Source organism: Streptopelia decaocto, assembly GCF_964273445.1.
Source record: "Streptopelia decaocto genome assembly, chromosome: 4".
NCBI lineage: Eukaryota > Metazoa > Chordata > Aves > Columbiformes > Columbidae > Streptopelia > Streptopelia decaocto.
Window position 1 is genome coordinate 78,207,103 of NC_138658.1, and position 21,621 is coordinate 78,228,723.

The following is a 21,621-nucleotide window of genomic DNA, read 5'->3' on the forward strand; positions in this document are numbered from 1 at the left end:
CGGGGCTCATTCTGTCACCGCAGTGCACTCCTCAGCACCGGTGCCCAGTTCCCAGCTCCGGGGCTCATTCTGTCACCGCAGTGCACTCCTCAGCACCGGTGCCCAGTTCCCAGCTCCGGGGCTCATTCTGTCACCGCAGTGCACTCCTCAGCACCGGTGCCCAGTTCCCAGCTCCGGGGCTCATTCTGTCACCGCAGCAGCTCCTGTTTTACCGCCGCGCAGCCACAGGCCAAAACCGCTTGGGAGAAAACTCATGGCGCAGCATTAGCTGGTGCTGGTCAGAAAACCGCTCTGTATTGGGCAGTAACGGGCCACGGCGTGGCGCTGGGATCACAACGCCCCCGGTTACCGAGACAAACGGGCAGTTCTAAACGCTTCCCGGTCGGACATGGGGCAGCGCGGCTGAGCTGCCCACGGCCCGGCACGCACCGGGTGAGGAGCCGGCCCCGCGGCGCCCCAGCCGGGAACACGCTCGTTAATCGGTCATTAGAAGGGAGAGAAGGCCGAGCTGCGGCGGTGCTGCCGCCGGGCCCGGGCGCGCGGGCGATGATGGAGCGACGCTGGGCACAGCCCGCGGGCACCGCGGCCACGGGAACCGCGAGCGGGTTAACGGAGCTGCGCTCAGAGCCTCCCCGCACACAAACCCCCTCCCGCTCCCACTCTGCTGCACCCCCCCTCCACCCCCGGCCCCGGCAGGCGCGGGCACATGCAATGGGCAGCATGCAACGGTGCGATGGGGCACAGCAGCCACGGGGACGATGGACTGGGATGCACCGGGCCTGGCATGCGGCCAGAGACGCCAACACACAGAGCAAGTGACAGAAAAGCAGCACCTTTTTAGGTTTCACTCCACGCTGCATGAGGAGGGAATAAAAGGGAACAAGGTTAGAGCTCACATCGCAGCGACCGCGCTGACGAGCAGCGATCCGCCTCCCGCTCAGACAGCACAAGTGTACGGCTGTGCCTGGCACGGAACATTCTAACAAGTCACTGGGCTGCAAAACTGTATGTTAGCAGAAAGGAAAGCACATTCAGGTGAGTTTAAACCAATGTTAAAGGCTTACAGAGGAAAGCAGAGGACAGGGCCTGTTCCAGGTACCATTTTGCACCCGTGGGACTGCCCGACGCACGGGCCACCCTCAGCTGCTTGGACACCTCGGGGACACAGACACAGAGCGACCGGTCCCGTCACCAACCCGGTGCTGGGACGGGGACACGGAGTGAGCGACACGGCAGCAGAGAGGAGCTCCCGTTCCTGCGGGATCTGCACCCGAACGCGCCGGCTCTGGGACACCGCAGCGCCCGCGGCTCGGCGGCTCCGGCCACAGAGCTCAGGGTGCACAGCCGATACGGAGATCAGAGAACCGTGCTGGTTGGAAAAGCCCCTCAAGATCATGGAGTCCAACCATACCCCAGCCTGTCCCTGCCCCATCTCCTGAGAACCTCCTGTCCGTCTGTCCAGCCCTCCAGGGATGGTGACTCCAGCACTGCCCTGGGCAGCCTGTTCAATGCCCCACAGCCCTTTGGGGAAGACATTGTTCCCACATCCAACCTCAACCTCCCCTGGCGCAACTTGAGGCCGTTTCCTCTGCTCCTGGCGCTTGTTCCTGGGGAGCAGAGCCTGACCCCCCCTGGCTCCAAGCTCCTTTCAGGCAGTTCAGAGCTCAGAAGGTCTCCCCTCAGCTCCTGTTCTCCAGCTGAACCCCCAGGTCCCTCAGCCGCTCCATCACACTTGTGCTCCGATCACGAGCTCTGGGGTGATTCTCCAGTTTCACCTTCGGCAGCAGCGTTACGTCCCCACTCAGGACAGAAAACACCCACAACAGTGCCCGGCAGAGGTTCTGCCCCAGGGAAATAGCAGCTCTTCATTAGGAAAACTGTGACAACAGTCACAAGGTAGTGAAGCCGACACGTGGATCTGGCAAAAAAGAATCGAGAGGCCCATAACCAGCTGGGGGACAGGAGACACCGAGTCTGGGGACAGGAGACCCCGCGTCGGGGGCCAGGACAGGACACACTGTGCCTGGGGACAGGACACACCGTGTCGGGGGCAGGACAGGACACACCGTGTCGGGGGCAGGGCAGGACACACCGTGTCGGGGGCAGGACAGGACACACCGTGTCGGGGGCAGGACAGGACACACCGTGTCGGGGGCAGGACAGGACACACCGTGTCGGGGGCAGGACAGGACACACCGTGTCGGGGGCAGGACAGGACACACCGTGTCGGGGGCAGGACAGGACACACCGTGTCGGGGGCAGGACAGGACGCACCGTGTCGGGGCAGGTGCTGTCCCAGTGCCGGGGCGCGCTCTGCTCAGCCCAGGCTGCACACAGGGGTTCCCCCCGAGCCGGGACTGCCCAGAGCAGCTCACCCCGCGCTCCCCAGGCTCGCACTGCTGGGACCACAAACCGTTTATTGCAGCACCTTCAGCAGAAAACCTCGGCGCTCGGAGGCCCGGAGGGGCGGCGGCGCCGGGGGCTGTCACACCGCGGCACTGCTCACGGCCATCGCCGCACTGCTCACTGCCATCCACAGCCCCGCGGGCAGCAGTGGCCTCTGTCCCCCCGGCAGCGAGGGCCGTGACGCCGGCTGGCAGCCGTGCCCCGCGGTGGCCAATGGGATGTCCCCAGGGACAGTGGGACCCTTCGGGGTGTCAGCGCTGCCCCGACCCCCCGCGTCCCACGGCCCCGCCAGCGGCGCAGCCCACACAGCCCGGCTTGGGCTGCAGCCCCGGCGAGCGGCTCAGACACCCCCGCGGCACCGGATTCCTGTGTTCCCGCGCGGGGCTCCCGGAGCCGCGTGACCCAGCCCCTGGGGCAGAGCCGCTCTCCCGTCGCTAACGCGGGCGGGCAGCAAAGCGCGTGTGCCCCGCTCCAGCCTCCGGGCAGGACGGCGACTGTGGGCGGGGGCGCCTCCCGTGCCGACAAACCCAAGCGCCACGCAGGGCACGTCCCGCGCCCGCCGGGCGGCACGGGGCTCCCTCTGCCGAACGCTTTGCTGCCAGCACCAAATCCTCACCCCTTACGCAGACAGCAGGTACCATCAGCCAGTTAATCTGGGCTTTCTCCAACCTTCCGAGCGCAAACCTGCTGGTTCATCTCCTCGCTGCGACCTTCTCAAAACGTGAGCAGCATAAAGAATTTAAGGAACCATTCCTATCTTAGCATCCTGATTTAGTGAACGCTAAGATTTTTTCCACTTCGTAATTATTATATTTGTCTTTTAGTACCAATGTCCTACAGCAACTCTAAAATCTCCCTTCCCAGGCCCCGCGACCGCGCGCTGCAGCCTGTACTGGGGGGGACACCGTGCTACCTGCTCTCGCTCCCTCACGGGGTCACCGCTCGGCTCCACCGCACATTAATTCCAGCGTATCATTAAAGCAGGAGGCAAGATGTTTGTACCACTGGCAGACAGCAGGGGACAGAAAAGATGCCGCCAGTGCCAGAGGTCCCGCGACGGAGAAGGACGAGACGCTGGTGGGGAAGTCACGTCCCACGCACACAAACAGGTAACTGCCCTAAAAATCCCCCAGATGCCTTTGTTGGGGTTTCTGTCCCCGCTCTGGTGTCAGCGGGACATGGCACAACCTGCGGGTCCCTCCGGCAGGACCCACACATTCCCCATCCCCACACGAGCTGCTTTTCCCCGCTGCCCATACACCGATGGGCCCACGCCAAAGCACCCAGAGCAGACCCGGCGCCACCACCGACCCCTCGCGACCCGCACACGTGCACATCCAGCCGTGCGCGCTAACCCCGGTACCCCCGGGCGGCGCCTGCCTGGGGTCAGGACACCTGCAGACAGGCGCCTGCTGCGGGTTTGCGTTCCGCAGGGAACACCCCACGGCTGGTACAACAGGACCCGTCTGTGCCCCGAGCGGCGCGGGGTCCCGGGCCCGGCCCTCGGGAGCACACGGTGCCGTGAGCAACACGCGGCTCGGTCAGTGTCCCCAGAACACGCTGCGCTGCAGGACGTGGGGCCGCGGAGCCCGCGGGACGTGGGGCCATGGAGCCGGCTGGACATGGGGCCACGGAGCCTGCGGGACGTGGGCCTGCAATGCTCATTGAGCTGAGATAACAGCTGCAACACAGGAAACCGGGCTGGGTTTAATTCCTCAGTAACTTACTGATTTCTGGTCATTAGCTGGAAATTGCTTTTTAATGGCCTCGTTTCCCGTGGCTCTCGGAAGAAATGCGCTTTACCACGGGTATTTTTATGACAGAGCACTGAGCTGAAAAGGGAGAACTGAGAGACAGGCTGCCAAAACTCTGACTGTGTGTTTAGCGAGTGTGTCACCTCGTGTGGGGATGGCAAACAGAGCTTTCAGAGAGGTGACAGGGGTTACTGACACGCACGGGGAACGTGTCCCAGCGGCACAGCCCGCGCTCGGCACTCACCAGCTTGCTGGCTTTGGCGGCATCCACGGCATCTGCAAAGAGAACAGAAACACGACGTGAGTTTGGCCGAAGGAGGCCCCGGTGCAACCACTGACACGTGTTCTTAGGGACGGGGTGAACACCGAGCAGGATCAACCAGGCACGGGTGGCGCAGGGGGCAGGGCCTGCACCGGGGGACCTGCTGGCACGATCTGGGAGAACCGGCACAGACATGCTCAGCACCAGCTCGGGCTGCGCTGCTGTGCTGGGGTTGAACCCCGCAGTTCAGAGCCCCCGAGCCCCCTCCAGCGCTGCCCACGGGACCCGGCAGCCGGGGGGGCGCACCGACAGACGTGTGTCCGGCCAGGGGTGTGTCCGGCCGCACACAGCAAAACAAGGGGTTCCCATCCCGGCCCAGGCGCGGTCGGGAACCTGAACCCGCGCGAGGCAGAGGCACAAGAGAAAGACGAAATTGTTCCCAGGTCCAAGCTCAACCTCCCCTGGCGCAACCCGAGGCCGTTTCCTCTGCTCCTGGCGCCTGTTCCTGGGAGCAGAGCCCGACCCCCCTGGCTCCATCCTCCCCTACAGAAGCCAAGAGCTAAACTGTGAAATGGATACTGGGCCATCATGACGCTCTTTCAAAATTCAGTCTCCTCAGGCAAACACAATTAAGAGCTCAGCAACAAGTACTGAGTTAGTGCTGCGAGACAGTGATGTCGGGGAACAGCCAGGGAGCTCAGCAGGACTGCGCGGCTCCGGGCACACGGGGCGCTGCAGCGCGGCTCCGGGCACACGGGGCGCTGCGGCAGCGACCGCCCGTACCTCGCTTGGGGACCTTCAGGGCGGCCGACTCCGGGGTTTCTGGGGACGTTGTGTCAGCGCCATCTTCAAAGACTTGGATCTGGAAAAGTATAACAACTATTATTACAAAAATAAAACACAAACCACACACACAAGCAAAAAAACCTCCAACACCAAAAAACCAAACGAAACCCCCCAGGAAGAGACGCCCAGAGCAGGCACACGGCCGGGGCGCGCTGGGAACGCGGCTCCATTTCCGCAGCACGTTTAACCAGCGCAGCCCGCGTTCCTGGGCACAGACACTGAACACAGGGGTTCGGGTCAGCGCCCCGAGCGCCCTCCTGCAAACAGCCAAGTGTTCTCGATTCACACAAGGAACAGAGAATAGTCACACAGGGAATAAAGAATGTTCACATGACGAATAATGAGCATTCACAGAGAGAATAAATCATATTTGCATAAAGAACAAAGCAAGTCGAACCCGGATGTGGCAGCCAGAGCTCCTCCACCAGCTCCGCTCACAGCGGGTCGAGAACCTCGCTCTGACCCAGCTGGGGTTCCTGACACTTGACAGAAGGCTCAGTTTTTATTTTGTGTGTGTTGCCTTAGCTAGAATTATTTAAACCCCGTTCTGTTCCTAAGGAAGCTGCTGCTCCTGCAGCACAGCGACCCCAGAGCAAGAACCATTTAAACCCCGTTCTGTTCCTAAGGAAGCTGCTGCTCCCACAGCACAGCGACCCCAGAGCAAGAACCATTTAAACCCCGTTCTGTTCCTAAGGAAGCTGCTGCTCCCACAGCACAGCGACCCCAGAGCAAGAACCATTTAAACCCCGTTCTGTTCCTAAGGAAGCTGCTGCTCCCACAGCACAGCGACCCCAGAGCTGACGCGGCCACAGCTGTGGGGCTGAGCCCCAGAGCTGCTGGGCTCCGGGGACCCCAGGCACAGCCCCACAGCTCTGAGCCCTGCTAACACACCTACGGGTTGAAGGTTTAGGGTTTTCTCTTTGGTAACTTTCCTTTTGTGCATTTTTGCTTGATAAACACAGAAAAGTCTAGAAAGGATAAGGTCCCTCCAGAACTGAAGATCAGCACTACGTGAGCGCTGCTGACGGGTCCTGTCCCTGCAGCCTGAGAGCTCCGTCACGGTCAAAAACCAGCCCCAACCTGCCAGGCACAGTCTCTGTTTTGGGAAGATGCCCAGATTCCAGGAGTGTATTGTTCATTTAAGAGAAGCAAGGAGACTGAGCACAACCGTGCCCCAGAAACCCCGACAGCCGCCCCCAGCGCTGCGAACACCCAAACCCGCTGGGCAGCGGGACAGGAGGGTCCTGGGATGGGGACGGGACCCAGGGCACCACAGAATCACCACATCCCGGGCTCAGGGACCGCAGGGATCGCCTGCTCCAACCTCTCATGGCACAAGCCCGGTCTAGACAAGCCGGCCCAGCCCAGCCCAGCTGGATCCTAAGAGTGCCCAGTGCCGGGGAACCAGCCCTGCCCGGGGGAGGTTCCAGCGACCGGCTGTTCTCACCGGGAACAATTTCCCCCTGGTCTCCCATCGAATCTCCCAGGAGGCACCGGAACCCACGGCCCCTCGGCTCCTCCACGGGACTCCGGTACAAGGGGCGTCTCACCCGCGTCGGAGCCGCCTCTGGCTCCGGGACGCGGAACCCGTTCCGGTGGCAGCACCGGGCCCGCTGGGACGTGGCGGCAGGACCAGGCCGGGCTGCGGGCCGGGCCGGAGAAGCGCCACAATCACCGAGATGCGCCGCGGCAGCAGTTTGAGCCCCGGAGCTCCTCTGCCCAGCAGGAGCACAACAGCAGCTCCACGTGATGGCAAAATCAACGGCGGCGTTGCCACGCACCACGAAAGAATCCTCATGTTCCAATTCACCAGCCCAAATACACATCCCAGGCAGGCAAAACACCGATTGTGCCAAAAGATAACGGGCCGATGCTCAGTGGAACAGCCGTCCGCGCGGCCACAGCGTGGGAAGCAGAGACCCAGCCCCGGCAGCTGGGGACGGGGGGGGACAGGCAGACAGGGGGACGGCGGATGGCGGGGACAGGGGATATGGGGACAGCGGACAGGGGATATGGGGACAGCAGACGGGGGATATGGGGACAGCAGACGGGGGATATGGGGACAGCAGATGAGGGGACAGCGGACAGGGGATATGGGGACAGCAGACGGGGGGACAGCGGACAGGGGGACAGGGGATATGGGGACAGCAGATGAGGGGACAGCAGACAGGGGGACAGGGGATATGGGGACAGCAGATGTGGGAACAGCAGCCCCTGTGTCACCCCCCTTGGCACAGCACAGCGAGATGGCCCCAGCTCCTGCTGCCACCGTCCTCTGGCCAGGACTGCGACACGGCCACATGCCAGGACACATCAGTGTCCCTGGGGCCACCACCACGGAACCAGAGACCCCCCCACTCCCCACTAGAGGATCTGTCTGTCTGCTGTCCGGGATTCCGTCTGTCCGCATTTTGGCTGTTGTGCTCGGTCGCAGGTCGGAAGTGGACAGTCCCGGACACGTCGCTGTCCCCGGGAGCGCGGGAGGTGTATTTTACCTGTCCCCCCGGTGCAAAGGGCCGTTCCCGCGTGCCGCGGCCCGGCGGGCGCGGGCAGCGTACCTGGGACTGCCGCACGAAGATGCCGTGGTTCTCCTCGCAGGTGAAGTACTTCCTGCCCTGCACGGTCCCGTCGTTCTTGCCCTTGGCTTCATCCAGGATGACGCCGACCCACTTGCCCGTGGCGAACAGGGTGGCCCCCACGTAGGCCACGGTGCCGCGGTGGCCCTTGCCGATGACCTCCACCCTGGAGCCCACCTTGAGGGGCTTGCTGCCGCCCTCCGCGCTCATCCTGGGGCCGCTGCTGGGCACCTGCGGACACAGGGACACGGAACACACGGGTCACACGCGGCCAGACGGACACACAGACAGAGCTGCTCCTCCCAGGGGTCGGCAAAGGGAAGCCTGCCCATCACAGCTGCCGCACCGGGATGGCGAACCAAGGAAAACCCGCGTTAAGCACAGCTCTTCAGTGCTAACAGACACAGTGGGCTCACAAAGCCTATTTATCAGTTTTTTATAAGCTCAGGGAAAAATAACAACCCACAAGTGTGAAGGGGCAGGTGCCAGCACAGCCTCGTTTACCCAACCTGTACTCGCTCCATCCCTTCTCCACCGCAGCGGGACCCGCCGGCAGCTCCCCAGCCCCGGCACACGCCCCCGGCACAGCACGGCGCCCCCGACCCCCTCACCTCCCTCCTGCCCACAGCCGCGGTTCATCGGAGCCGGGGACCCGGCCCCCGAGTCCCGGCGGCGCTGGGGCAGGAAACACCGACGCTCAACTCCTGGGGCTGTTGCAGCATGACCACTGTGAACATCGGTCCCGATTTCAGTGCATCACCGGCCCACAGGCCGGCGGCCCCGCGAGAACCCGCGTCTGGGTGCGGTTTCCCGTTGATGGGTATTTCAGAGCGGGGGGGCAGGGCTGGGAGGAACTCAATGAAGAGCCCCAGCGCTGCCTGAACCGGAGTGAAGTTTGTTGGGATGTCCCCCGCCCAGCACCTGCTCCGAAACACGCCCCAGTGGAACAGCTGAGGTTCACCCCACACAGCCGTGGACCTACATTACCGGTACGTTGTAACTGCCCTGAGCAGCGCTGCGGTGACGGCCCCTCTGCCACGGCTGTGCGGCAGAGCGACCCCCGCCCCCGTGCCCACGCCGGCGCCACGGAGCACGTCTGGCATTTACATCATCCCGCTGGCCACCAGTTCTGCTCATTGTGCATAAAACATTCTGCTTTGCTGAGCGCTGGGCTCGGAGGGCAGAATGTGCTCTGTATGGAGCACAGGCTGCTGTCAGCGCCGGGACGGGGCCCAAGGGAGGGGACACCGAGTCGTGGCCGCGGCCGGAGGCCGAGTGGGGCCGGGGGCTTCGACAGCCCCAGGAAACCCAGGCAACGAAACGAGGACACCCTGCAAGCTGCTGCGGAACCGGATGGCCCTCGCACCCCTGGGTGCAGCACGGAGCCCGCTCGGGAGCACGCTGGTCGAGGATGCTCTGCAAGCCGCTGCAGAACCCGGATCCCCCCGCGCCTGCGGCTCCGGGTGCGGCGCAGACCCCGCTCGGGAGCACGCTGGTCGAGGATGCTCTGCAAGCCGCTGCAGAACCCGGATCCCCTCGCGCCCGCGGCTCCGGGTGCGGCGCAGACCCCGCTCGGGAGCACGCTGGTCGAGGATGCTCCGCAAGCCGCTGCAGAACCCGGATCCCCCCGCGCCCGCGGCTCCGGGTGCGGCGCAGACCCCGCTCGGGAACACGCTGGTTCTCCACGCCGAACCGAACGCTGCTCGTCCAAGCACCGCTGGCACGACTCAGGAGCACTAGATCTTCTAAGGGAAAATAAAATCACCATTTCCTAACAAACAAACAAAAACAAACCTTCCATCTAAAACTTATGCTACGCGCTCCAATAGATGTGGGCTGAACACTGGATCACTTCAGCCGGCGGGAGGAATGGCGCTGATAGTCTGCAAAACACCTGCAGCTGAGAAATCAGCGCGTCCCGCGTCTGTAAGGAACGAGAGCGGAGCTCTGAGACAGCGAGAGGCCTCCAGGAAAAGCCAGATTCACCAGTTGAACAGAAAGGTTCCTGCTCGGGGATTTTAAAAACAGTCGCGTCCCTTTCCACCCGTTCTGGTTGGTGTTTGCTCTGGTTGGTGTTTGCCAGTTCACGGCCCTGGGGCTGCGGCAGCTGCAGGGCCAGGAACACCGGGAACACCAGAGCGCGGGATGGCCCCGGGGACGCCGGAGCGCGGGACGGCCCCAGTTAACAGCGGAGTGAGCCGCGGGGAGCCGGAGCCGCCGTGGGGAGCGGGACATGGCTCACCGCTGCTCCTCACAAAGGCCTCTCCAGAGACCCCCGAGCTGCAGAGTCCACCCGTGCACGACCTGGGGACGTTCCAGCGGCGGCTCCTGCGCCGTGGTTCCTGCACTGCGGCTCCTGCGCCGCGGCTCCTCCCGTGCCCCAGAGCGGCGAGCAGAGCTTGAGTGGAAGAAAAGAGCTTTTCCCAGCGTTAAAGCGCCTGAGATCACAGCGGGTTACCCAGCCAGAGCAGCAGAACAGAACTGAGCGCAGAGCGAGGGATCCCGCGCGAGCGGCTGGCGAGGCCTCCAGCACCAGCACCGGCTGCGCCCCGCACCAGCACCGGCTGCGTCCCGCACCAGCACCGGCTGCGCCCCGCACCAGCACCGGCTGCGCCCCGCACCAGCACAGGCTGCGTCCAGCACCAGCACCGGCTGCGCCCCGCACCAGCACCGGCTGCGCCCCGCACCAGCACCGGCTGCGTCCAGCACCAGCACCGGCTGCGTCCAGCACCAGCACCGGCTGCGCCCCGCACCAGCACCGGCTGCGCCCCGCACCAGCACCGGCTGCGCCCAGCACCGGCTGCACCCAGCACCAGCACAGGCTGCGCCCAGCACCAGCACCGGCTGCGCCCAGCACCGCAAAGCCCACGCGCGGTCCCAGCCGCGGGACGGGCCGCTCGCCCGGCCAGGAACAGACAACAGCCGGATTCCTCCCCAGTGTACGGAGGGGTGGACCAACATAATCCACAGCACCGCAGCAAATCACAGCACTGTGCACATCGCATACAACTGTTGAGCAGGCTGAGTAAACTGCCAGCTCGGGTGCGCTCCCTCCCACAGAGCCGCGCTGAACGAGTGGCCGCGCTTCCAGGGGCAAACAAGACGGGGTTCTGTATGGCTTCTCTGCACACCCAGGCGCACGGGCAAAGCATTTCAAGGTTACTTTTACATGGTAAAACACCTGAAAATCCCCTGGGAGCCACAACCCCCCGTTTCCTCCCCAATGCACCCGCAGCCAGCCCGGAGAAGGGCTGCGGATCTGCCCTGTCCTGTTTTTGGGTGTCCGTCTGTCCATCCACCCCGGGCTCGTGCTGGGGTGATGGTGCCGCATCCCGGTGCGCACGGATCAGCTCTGCAGCAGAGACGTGAGCGGTAACCAAACGGCTTTCGGTCGGTGCTGGCAGGACAGGACATCCCCGACGCAGCACCGGCGCCAGCACAGCCGCCCCGCCAGGAACGGCAGACGGCTTGAAATTACCCAGGTACTGACCCTAAACACCGAACACCCGGCACAGAGACCTTGTCCCAGTGCCCTGTCCCAGCACCCAACCAACAGTCAAACCAGCACCAGGGTGGATGTGGGAACAATTTCTTCCCCAAAGGGCTGTGGGGCATTGAACAGGCTGCCCAGGGCAGTGCTGGAGTCACCATCCCTGGAGGGCTGGACAGACGGACAGGAGGTTCTCAGGACATGGGGCAGGGACAGGGTGGGGGAATATTGGACTCCATGATATTTAAAGTCTTCTCCACCCAAACCGATCCCGTGGTTCTGTGACCGCAGCGCTCCCCGCTCCCGGCCCACGTAACGGAGCTGAGCAACGTCACCAACAGCCGCTGCGCCGCACCGACCGCCGCCGCGCTGCACCGACTGCCGCCGCGCCGCACCGACCGCCGCCGCGCCGCACCGACCGCCGCCGCGCCGCACCGACCGCCGCCGCACCGCACCGACCGCCGCCCCGCACCGACCGCCGCCCCGCACCGACCGCCGCCGCACCGCACCGACCGCCGCCGCACCGCACCGACCGCCGCCGCACCGCACCAACCGCCGCCGCACCGCACCAACCGCCGCCGCACCAACTGCCACCACGCCGCACCGACCGCCGCCGCGCTGCACCGACCGCTGCCGCGCCGACAGCCACAGCACCGCACCAACTGCCACCGCACTGCACCAACCGCCGCCGCACCGCACCAACGGCCACCACACCGCACCGACGGCCGCCGCAACGCACCGACGGCCGCCGCAACGCACCGACGGCCGCAGCAACGCACCGACGGCTGCCGCAACGCACCGACGGCCGCCGCAGCACAAAGCTGCGGCCTCGTCCTCCTGGTGACTGCCCTCAGCCTGCTGAACACGGGTCGGCCTCAGGGTCTGCTTGTTGGATGTTATAATTAACACAGCAGCCAATTAATAACACACGGGTATGCACAACCACAAGAAAGTAATGAAACAAGCCAGTAACGACCTTCTCACACGTCTACAATCTCACTAGCGCCGAATGACGAAAGTTAATGCCACTAAATCTGGCAAAATGAGGTAGAGTTTTCAGTCTCAAATATAAAATCACTATAATTTTGTAAATCTATCAAATAGGGTTTCATTTCATAAAGCAGACAGGAAGTTTGCTGCCTGCACAGCACCCTCGTGCTGAGCGCCCTGCCCTCCAGGCCTCGTCACGCCAGCAAAGGGCGCTGGAAGAACATTTCCCAGGCGCACTTTGCTCCCAGGCCGGGCCCGAGCGCCCTGAGCAGCGCCCTGTGCCCCCCGGCTGCCCGGCACCAACACGGCCGGGGCTCCCACACCGGCACGCGACCCGGCACTCACCCAGACGCCCCACGCGGCTGCCCTCCTGCGCCCATGCGGCTGTTGTCCCGCGCCCATGTGTCCTCCTGCGCCCATGTGCCCTCCCGCGCCCACGTGTCCTCCTGCGCCCATGTGTCCTCCCGCGCCCACGTGTCCTCCCGCACCCATGTGTCCTCCTGTGCCCATGTGTCCTCCCGCGCCCACGTGCCCTCCCGCGCCCACGTGCCCTCCCGCGCCCATGTGTCCTCCCGCGCCCATGTGTCCTCCCGCGCCCATGTGCCCTCCCGCGCCCATGTGCCCTCCCGCGCCCATGTGCCCTCCCGCGCCCACGTGTCCTCCCGCGCCCACGTGTCCTCCCGCGCCCACGTGTCCTCCCGCGCCCAGGTTGGTGCGGCAAGGAAACATCTGCCAGTCGCTCGTGGTCACACCAAGGGCCCTTCTGCAGCAACCCTGCCCGGCTCTGCAGAGCTGCCGCGCGAGCCCAGGTCTAACCGGCCCGGCTAAACCCCAGACTGGCATTCCCGTCACAGCCCAAAACAACACCATTACCACAATTCTGGATTTTAAAAGGAGAGAAACTGTCCAAGCTGGAAATGCTGCATTTGCATTTACCGCCCCAGGGGATGAGCACGTGCTGGGAGCAGCTGGGCGTCCCCAGAAGAGGCGACCAGGCAGAGCCAGGTCCGTGGTGGCACAGGGTGCCAGTGCCACCTGCGGTCACTGTCCCTTCCCAGCCGCGGAGGAAGGAGGTGCGGGTGGGACACACAGCCAACCTGGGGACGCCTGAGCCCAACACAGCAGCTGGTGACGGCACCCGGAGCGCCCTGGGGGCTCAGCTGAGCTCAGCACACGGCAGTTCCGCAGCTGCTCGTCCTCGCTCCCGCCGCGACGGCTCCGGGGTGGGTGAGCTGCCAAGTGACGCTAAAGGAGGAACCGGTGTCCCGTGGGCGCGGGGCAGCGCTCCTGCCCCCTCTCTCAAACCCACAGCACGGGTACCGGCAGCACCGATGGAAAATGGTGCAACTGAAGCTCTTGTGACCTGGGCTTGATTTGGGTCACTCCGTGTCCCACCTGAGCACGATGGTTTCAGGGTTCGCTCCATCGCAGCCGATAACCCAAGGAGTATTTCCTGTGCTCCTTCCAGAAGCCGCTCACATCACTGCGGTGCGCTCGGGCCCCCTCCCCGGTGCAGATGTGACTAACGGAACCTCAAACTGCCACTCAAAGTGCAGATCAAAAGTCTCAGGCGAACCCTGAAGGCAGCAGCCACCTCTGAAGAGCTCCCTGGGATTCACAACCACAGGGCAAAACGCCCTGAGCCTCCAACTGAACGTGACCCAACACACCTGAAATAAGTCCGAAATAATTCTAGTTTCTGTGAAGTCCAGTTGTCACCGGACAGCGTGGGGTGCTGCCCAACCGCCCTGCTGGGACGGGCATGGGCCGGGGTGCCCAGCGGGCCGGCAGGGGCAGCACGGGGCTGGGGTACGGGGGGGGTACGGGGGGTGGTACAGGGAGTGGCATGGGGGGGTACAGGTGGTGGCATGGGGGGGTACAGGTGGTGGCATGGGGGGGTACAGGTGGTGGCATGGGGAGGGGTACAGGTGGTGGCATGGGGAGGGGTACAGGTGGTGGCATGGGGGGGGGTACAGGTGGTGGCATGGGGAGGGGTACAGGTGGTGGCATGGCGGGGGGGTACAGGGGGTGGCACGGGGGGGGTGTCGTCCCTCCCCGCTCAGATCTGCTGCGGTCGGACGCGCGGCCAAGCCGGGGTGAAGCCGCCACCCAGCCTGGTGCTGGACACATGCTGGCCAAGGCTGGGGAGCAAGGAGGCGAAGGCGGATGGCTGGGGTGCTCCTGAGCGTGATGACACCGGCCACCGCGCCAGCGTACGAGCGCACGTCCCCAGAGCCTGCTCTGGACGCTGCCGGCCCCGCCGGCTGCCGCAGCCGCGGTGCCGCCGCACCGACCCCGCCATGCCATGGGAGCACAGCCCAGCCCGCTCGTCCAGGAGCCGCGGCCGCCGCCTGCCCGGCCAGAACTCAACACGGGTATCGGGACAGAACCGCCACTACTCAGGCTGAAATTTCACCTGCACCACCCCCCCACTGGACACATCAGCCTCTAGCGAACCCCCAGCCGGGGGGGGGCCATCGCACACCCACAGACCCCGCGTCCCAGCCCTGGGAGCCCCCGCAGCCGCACCCCGCACGGACACGCGACACGCTGCGCCCCGCACGGACACGCGACACGCTGCGCCCCGCACGGACACGCCACACGCTGCGCCCCGCACGGACACGCCACACGCTGCGCCCCGCACGGACACGCCACACGCTGCACCCCGCACGGACACGCCACACGCTGCGACCCGCACGGACACGCCACACGCTGCGACCCGCACGGACACGCCACACGCTGCGCCCCGCACGGACACGCGACACGCTGCGACCCGCACGGACACGAGACACGCTGCGACCCGCACGGACACGAGACACGCTGCGACCCGCACGGACACGCCACACGCTGCGCCCCGCACGGACACGCCACACGCTGCGCCCCGCACGGACACGCCACACGCTGCGACCCACACGGACACGCCACACGCTGCGACCCGCACGGACACGCCACACGCTGCGACCCGCACGGACACGCCACACGCTGCGCCCCGCACGGACACGCCACACGCTGCGACCGCACTGGTGGGAAAAGCCACTTCAGCCGCCCCGAGCCGTGGGCTGAGCAGCAGCGGCTCCGGCGACTGCACTGCAAATCGCTTCGGCCACAGACCCCGTCACCCGCACGCCCACCACCACGGGCACCCACCTGGGCTGGGGCAGCCGCAGGTCCCGCTGCCCACGGGGGTTCAGGGTGGGGGAAGTGGCCACAGATCCCCTTCCCCACGGGGTTCAGGGCAGGGGGAGCGGCCACAGGTCCCCTTCCCCACGGGGGTTCGGGGCGGGGGGAGTGGCCACAGGTCCCCTTCCCCACGGGGGATCGGGGCGGGGGGAGCGGCCACAGATCCCCTTCCCCACGGGGTTCAGGGCGGGGGGAGTGGCCACAGATCCCCTTCCCCACGGGGGTTCAGGGCAGGGGGAGCGGCCACAGATCCCCTTCCCCACGGGGGTTCAGGGCAGGGGGAGCGGCCACAGATCCCCTTCCCCACGGGGGTTCAGGGCGGGGGGAGTGGCCACAGATCCCCTTCCCCACGGGGTTCGGGGCGGGGGGAGTGGCCGCAGGTCCCCTTCCCCACGGGGGGTCGGGGCGGGGGGAGTGGCCACAGATCCCCTTCCCCACGGGGGTTCAGGGCAGGGGGAGCAGCCACAGGTCCCCTTCCCCACGGGGTTCGGGGCAGCCCCGGCACGAGGGGGCGGAGGGAAGGGGTCTGTGCTCCCCCAGAGTTCCGAAGCGCTCCGCCAAGTTGGCAAACACGGGTGACGGAGATGCCAAAAACGCGCTGGCTGGTCCCCGCGCCGGCGGGTGCCTGGGACACAATGTCACCGCGCCGGCGGGGCCGAACAAAACGACAAAGGCGGCGCGAGGCGAGGCCGGCTGGGCCGGTGCGCTGCCGCCGCGCCGCCGGGGTTAACTGCAATACGGTAAAACCTGGAAGCGATCGCCAGGCCCTCGGAAGCTCAGAATCGCACCGTGCTACCTGGAAAATAAGCACAGAGCACGGAAAAACCACGATGCAGAGAAGAAAACAACCCTGAATCTTTGTGTTGAAAAGCCCTGGGAAGATTCTGCCATCACCGGAGGCTCAGCTGACGCCTTGCTGCGTTATCAGCGATAATTAACAGCAAAAGCAGACTAACTTACATCAAAAGGACACGGCTGCTAATATAATTCAGACTATTTATCCACCCACCGTACATCCCGACAGATATTGATAGTGATGAAGATATCAAATTCCAGACACACGGAAGCGCAGGGAACACGAGCCAGATTTCAGCCTAAAAATCGCTGTTTTCTTCATTGTGACAGCAGCACGAGCCGCACAACAATGTCACCCACCCGCACGGCGGAGTTCGCGCCAGTTCCCTCCCCGACTCACCCGGCCGGCCGGGTGCCTCTTGCCCTGGGCCATGGTGCCGCCGCCTGCAGAGCCCAGCGGTGCAGAGCGCTCGGTCCCGGCAGCAGGACTCGGCGCGGCTTCCTCAGCTCTCAGCCGACGACCCCATCCCCGAGTCCCCGCGCGGCTCCGCCGGCCACACGCAGCGGGAAAGGCCCTTTTCTGGCAGCGGATTCGCTCCTACAGGGCGGCAGGAAATCCAGCCCAGCTGATGGAGCCGACTCTGCGCTAGTGCCGCTCCAGACTTGTCACCGCTGCCAGCGCTGGGTCCTAATGCTGCCGCTCCTGCCGCAGGAGCTGCCGCCGCGGCCTGGCCACCGGCACAGCCACAGCACAGCCACAGCACAGCCACAGCCTGGCCACCGGCACAGCCACAGCACAGCCACAGCACAGCCACAGCCTGGCCACCGGCACAGCCACAGCACGGCCACAGCACGGCCACAGCCTGGCCACCGGCACAGCCACAGCACAGCCACAGCACAGCCACAGCCTGGCCACCGGCACAGCCACAGCACAGCCACAGCACAGCCACAGCCTGGCCACCGGCACAGCCACAGCCTGGCCACCGGCACAGCCACAGCACAGCCACGGCACAGCCACCGGCACAGCCACCGGCACAGCCACAGCACGGCCACAGCACGGCCACAGCACGGCCACAGCCTGGCCACCGGCACAGCCACAGCACAGCCACAGCACAGCCACAGCACAGCCACAGCACAGCCACAGCACAGCCACAGCCTGGCCACCGGCACAGCCACAGCACGGCCACCAGCACGGCCACCAGCACGGCCACAGCCTGGCCACCGGCACAGCCACAGCACGGCCACCGGCACGGCCACCGGCACGGCCACAGCACGGCCACCGGCACGGCCACTGGAACGGCCACAGCCTGGCCACCGGCACAGCCACAGAACGGCCACCGGCACGGCCACAGCACGGCCACAGCACGGCCACAGCCTGGCCACCGGCACAGCCACAGCACAGCCACAGCCTGGCCACCGGCACAGCCACAGCACAGCCACAGCCTGGCCACCGGCACAGCCACAGCACGGCCACAGCCTGGCCACCGGCACAGCCACAGCCTGGCCACAGCACGGCCACCGGCACAGCCACAGCACGGCCACCGGCACGGCCACTGGAACGGCCACTGGAACGGCCACAGCCTGGCCACAGCCTGGCCACCAGCATGGCCACAGCACGGCTGCAGCCTGGCCACCAGTACAGCCACCAGCACCGCCATGGCACGGCCACTGCTGCCAACCTGCACCAGGGGGGACAAAGGCTCCTCCGCACGTCCAGCCGGGTGCTGGGCGGGGACGCCCCAACCTCCCCCTGCCCAGAGCCGACCGGGACGCCCCCAAGGCAGCGGCGCAGCTCGTCCGGCTCCCCGTGGCCCCGCTGTCCCCAGCCCCACGGCTCCCCAGCCCTGCAGAGCCACCCTGGGAACCACCGCCCTGCCACGGGGCCTGTCCCCAGCGCCCACGTGCGGCACCCACGGCAGCCACGGCGCGGGGACCAAACGGTTAACCGTGGGGCATCGCTTAAAATCAATAATTGTTTTGTGCCTGGCTGATGTGAATAGACGTCTAATTAAAGTCATCAGCCCCTCTTCTCAGAGCTGTCTGCGGCGCTAATTGCTGCCTGCGGAACGGCAAGCGGGCACACGGAGGGGCCCTGGCCGGGCACCGTGCCCAGCGCCACGTGTCCTGGCTGCCGCCAGACACCGGCACCCGGGGGACACCGGCACACCCGGGGGACACCAGAACACCCGCCAGACACTGGCACCCAGGGGACACCGGCACACCCGTGGGACACTGGCACACCCGCCAGACACCGGCACCCAGGGGACACCGGCACCTGGGGGACACCAGAACACCCGCCAGACACCGGCACGGCACACCCATCAGGTACTGGCACACCCACCCGGCTCCAAAACAGGGCTGCACCGTGAACTTTAGTGTCTGTTTGCATCCCATTTCAGCCCCTGATCGCGGTGACCGCAGCCACGGTGATGAACCACCTGGAGGGAAAAACCAGCATCACCAGGGAGCCTTTAAATGTGAAGAGGAACCTGCTCGGGAAGGTCTTGGTAAGTCAATGCGGGGCCTGCGTTTTTCAGCATATTGTATTAATGAACACACCCTCTGGCCCCTCACCTCCCGCGTGGCTGCAGGTGACTCCTCAGCACGTCACCAAAGGCAGGCAGAGGGAAGCTGTGCCAGCTGGAGCCTGTTAGGAACTGGAACTCGGAAAAGCTTGAAACCCCAGCGCCGCACCAGATTCATATGTTCAGAGAGACTAAGACAGAACATCTCAGAGGAGCGGGTGGCCTCTGAGGCCACAGCAACTGCTGGAACCAACTTTCAGACGCACTCAGGATGAACAAGAACTTCCCTAGAAACGAGCAGTTCTCCAGCCTGGGGCACCCGGAGCCAACCCGAGCGCCCAGAGCTGCCAGGGTGACCCCAGAGCCAACCCGAGCGCTGCAGAGCTGCCGGGGTGACCCCGGAGCCAACCCGAGCACCGCAGAGCTGCCGGGTGACCCTGGAGCCAACCCGAGCGCCCAGAGCTGCCGGGGTGACCCCGGAGCCAACCCGAGCACCGCAGAGCTGCCGGGGTGACCCCGGAGCCAACCCGAGCGCTGCAGAGCTGCCGGGGTGACCCCGGAGCCAACCCGAGCGCTGCAGAGCTGCCGGGGTGACCCCGGAGCCAACCCGAGCGCTGCAGAGCTGCCGGGTGACCCCGGAGCCAACCCGAGCGCTGCAGAGCTGCCGGGTGACCCCGGAGCCAACCCGAGCGCCCAGAGCTGCCGGGGTGACCCCGGAGCCAACCCGAGCGCCGCAGAGCTGCCGGGTGACCCCGGAGCCAACCCGAGCGCCGCAGAGCTGCCGGGTGACCCCGGAGCCAACCCGAGCGCCCAGAGCTGCCGGGTGACCCTGGAGCCAACCCGAGCGCTGCAGAGCTGCCGGGGTGATCCCGGAGCCAACCCGAGCGCTGCAGAGCTGCCGGGGTGACCCCGGAGCCAACCCGAGCGCCCAGAGCTGCCGGGGTGACCCCGGAGCCAACCCGAGCGCTGCAGAGCTGCCGGGTGACCCTGGAGCCAACCCGAGCGCTGCAGAGCTGCCGGGGTGATCCCGGAGCCAACCCGAGCGCTGCAGAGCTGCCGGGGTGACCCCGGAGCCAACCCGAGCGCCCAGAGCTGCCAGGGTGACCCCGGAGCCAACCCGAGCGCCCAGAGCTGCCGGGTGACCCCGGAGCCAACCCGAGCACCGCAGAGCTGCCGGGTGACCCCGGAGCCAACCCGAGCGCTGCAGAGCTGCCGGGGTGACCCTGGAGCCAACCCGAGCGCCCACAGCTGCCGGGGTGACCCCGGAGCCAACCCGAGCGCTGCAGAGCTGCCGGGGTGACCCTGGAGCCAACCCGAGCGCCGCAGAGCTGCCGGGGTGACCCCGGAGCCAACCCGAGCGCTGCAGAGCTGCCGGGTGACCCCGGAGCCAACCCGAGCGCCGCAGAGCTGCCGGGGTGACCCTGGAGCCAACCCGAGCGCCGCAGAGCTGCCGGGGTGACCCCGGAGCCAACCCGAGCGCTGCAGAGCTGCCGGGGTGACCCCGGAGCCAACCCGAGTGCCGCAGAGCTGCCGGGGTGACCCCGGAGCCAACCCGAGCGCCGCAGAGCTGCCGGGTGACCCCGGAGCCAACCCGAGCGCCGCAGAGCTGCCGGGTGACCCCGGAGCCAACCCGAGCGCTGCAGAGCTGCCGGGGTGACCCCGGAGCCAACCCGAGCGCCGCAGAGCTGCCCAGCCCCGGAGGGTTCCACACTAACCCGGCAGGCACCAGGGAATTTCTGTCACACAAGCGCAGTCTCCCCGATGCCCACGGGCAGGTGGGACACGGCACCAGCAGCACCGGTGGCCAAACCCACAGCAAACCGTCCGTTCCCCCCGCGGTGACGGAAACCGAAGCCGGGCAGCAAAGCCACACCAAGGAGGACGCCACGAAGACAGCTGCAGCAAGAGCACACACCACACTTCTAACTTCAGCTGGGGACTCGTTACGGTTTCATTGGAAATCTAAAACGTTATGCACCACTTGAGAACACTTTACGTTTCCAACAAGCCTGCGATTAACCCCAGGAAGACACGAAGTCCCCGCCAACGCCAGCCCCTGCAGCCCACGCAAACGCTGCCCGCACAGGGACGGAGCCTCTGCCTCAGGTCACTTAAAGGTAAACCCAAATACCGGAGAACATTCAAGCCATACACGTATACCCGGACGGATGAGCAGAAAAGCAAAGGCCTCCGCACGTGAGCCAGCGGCCACGTGTGGCCGAACACCAAACCCGCTGCTCTGCCCACCGGGGACGTGACAGCGACACCCTCAAGGAGATTCCATCCCATCCCATCCCATCGCATCACATCCCACTCCTCACGTGACAGTTCCCAGCACCATTCACCATTTTCTGGTTGTTTCTCATTACCACATGGACTCTGGATGACAATTAAAACTTGCCGGGAAGCCGAGAAGCGGCGGCTGGGCAGTGTTTTTAACTGCCCTGCACGGGATGTGTGACGTTCTCTGGGGCTGGAGCACTTGAGACGGTCTCAGGGAAGCCTTGGCTGCAGCGGCTGCTGCGGAGCCAGCCCGGGCACTCCAGAGCAGGAGAACACTTCACACCTTCCTCCAAAGCCACTCACGGGCATTTTTTGACGAGCTGCTGCTTCAAGCACACAGAACAACCAAGATGAACAAGCGCGCCCGGCCGGGCAGAGGCGGCCACAGCGGCCCCTCTGCACAGAAACACACCCCATTTCTGACTGCGCTACAGCCTGGAAACACACCGACTGTTTGAACAGCCCTTCATCAGTCCAGCTCAGCGAAGCGTAGGAGGGGATTTGGTAAGGCTGG

General features: G+C 65.5%; 1 protein-coding gene across 7 annotated transcripts in view; it reads right to left on the reverse strand.

Annotated features, from left to right (window-relative positions):
• The window catches only part of DCTN1 (dynactin subunit 1), a 68,231-nt gene that overhangs the window by 40,297 nt on the left and 6,313 nt on the right, over positions 1-21,621 (reverse strand). For all 7 annotated transcript variants that reach the window (XM_082050387.1, XM_082050383.1, XM_082050386.1 and 4 more), the window contains exons 2-4: positions 7,827-8,075; positions 5,206-5,284; positions 4,405-4,436 (exon numbers count right to left, since the gene is read on the reverse strand). In XM_082050387.1, the coding sequence (XP_081906513.1) occupies positions 4,405-4,436; positions 5,206-5,284; positions 7,827-8,054 (339 nt within the window). In that variant the 5' untranslated portion in view covers positions 8,055-8,075. The remainder of the gene's footprint in view (positions 1-4,404; positions 4,437-5,205; positions 5,285-7,826; positions 8,076-21,621) is intronic.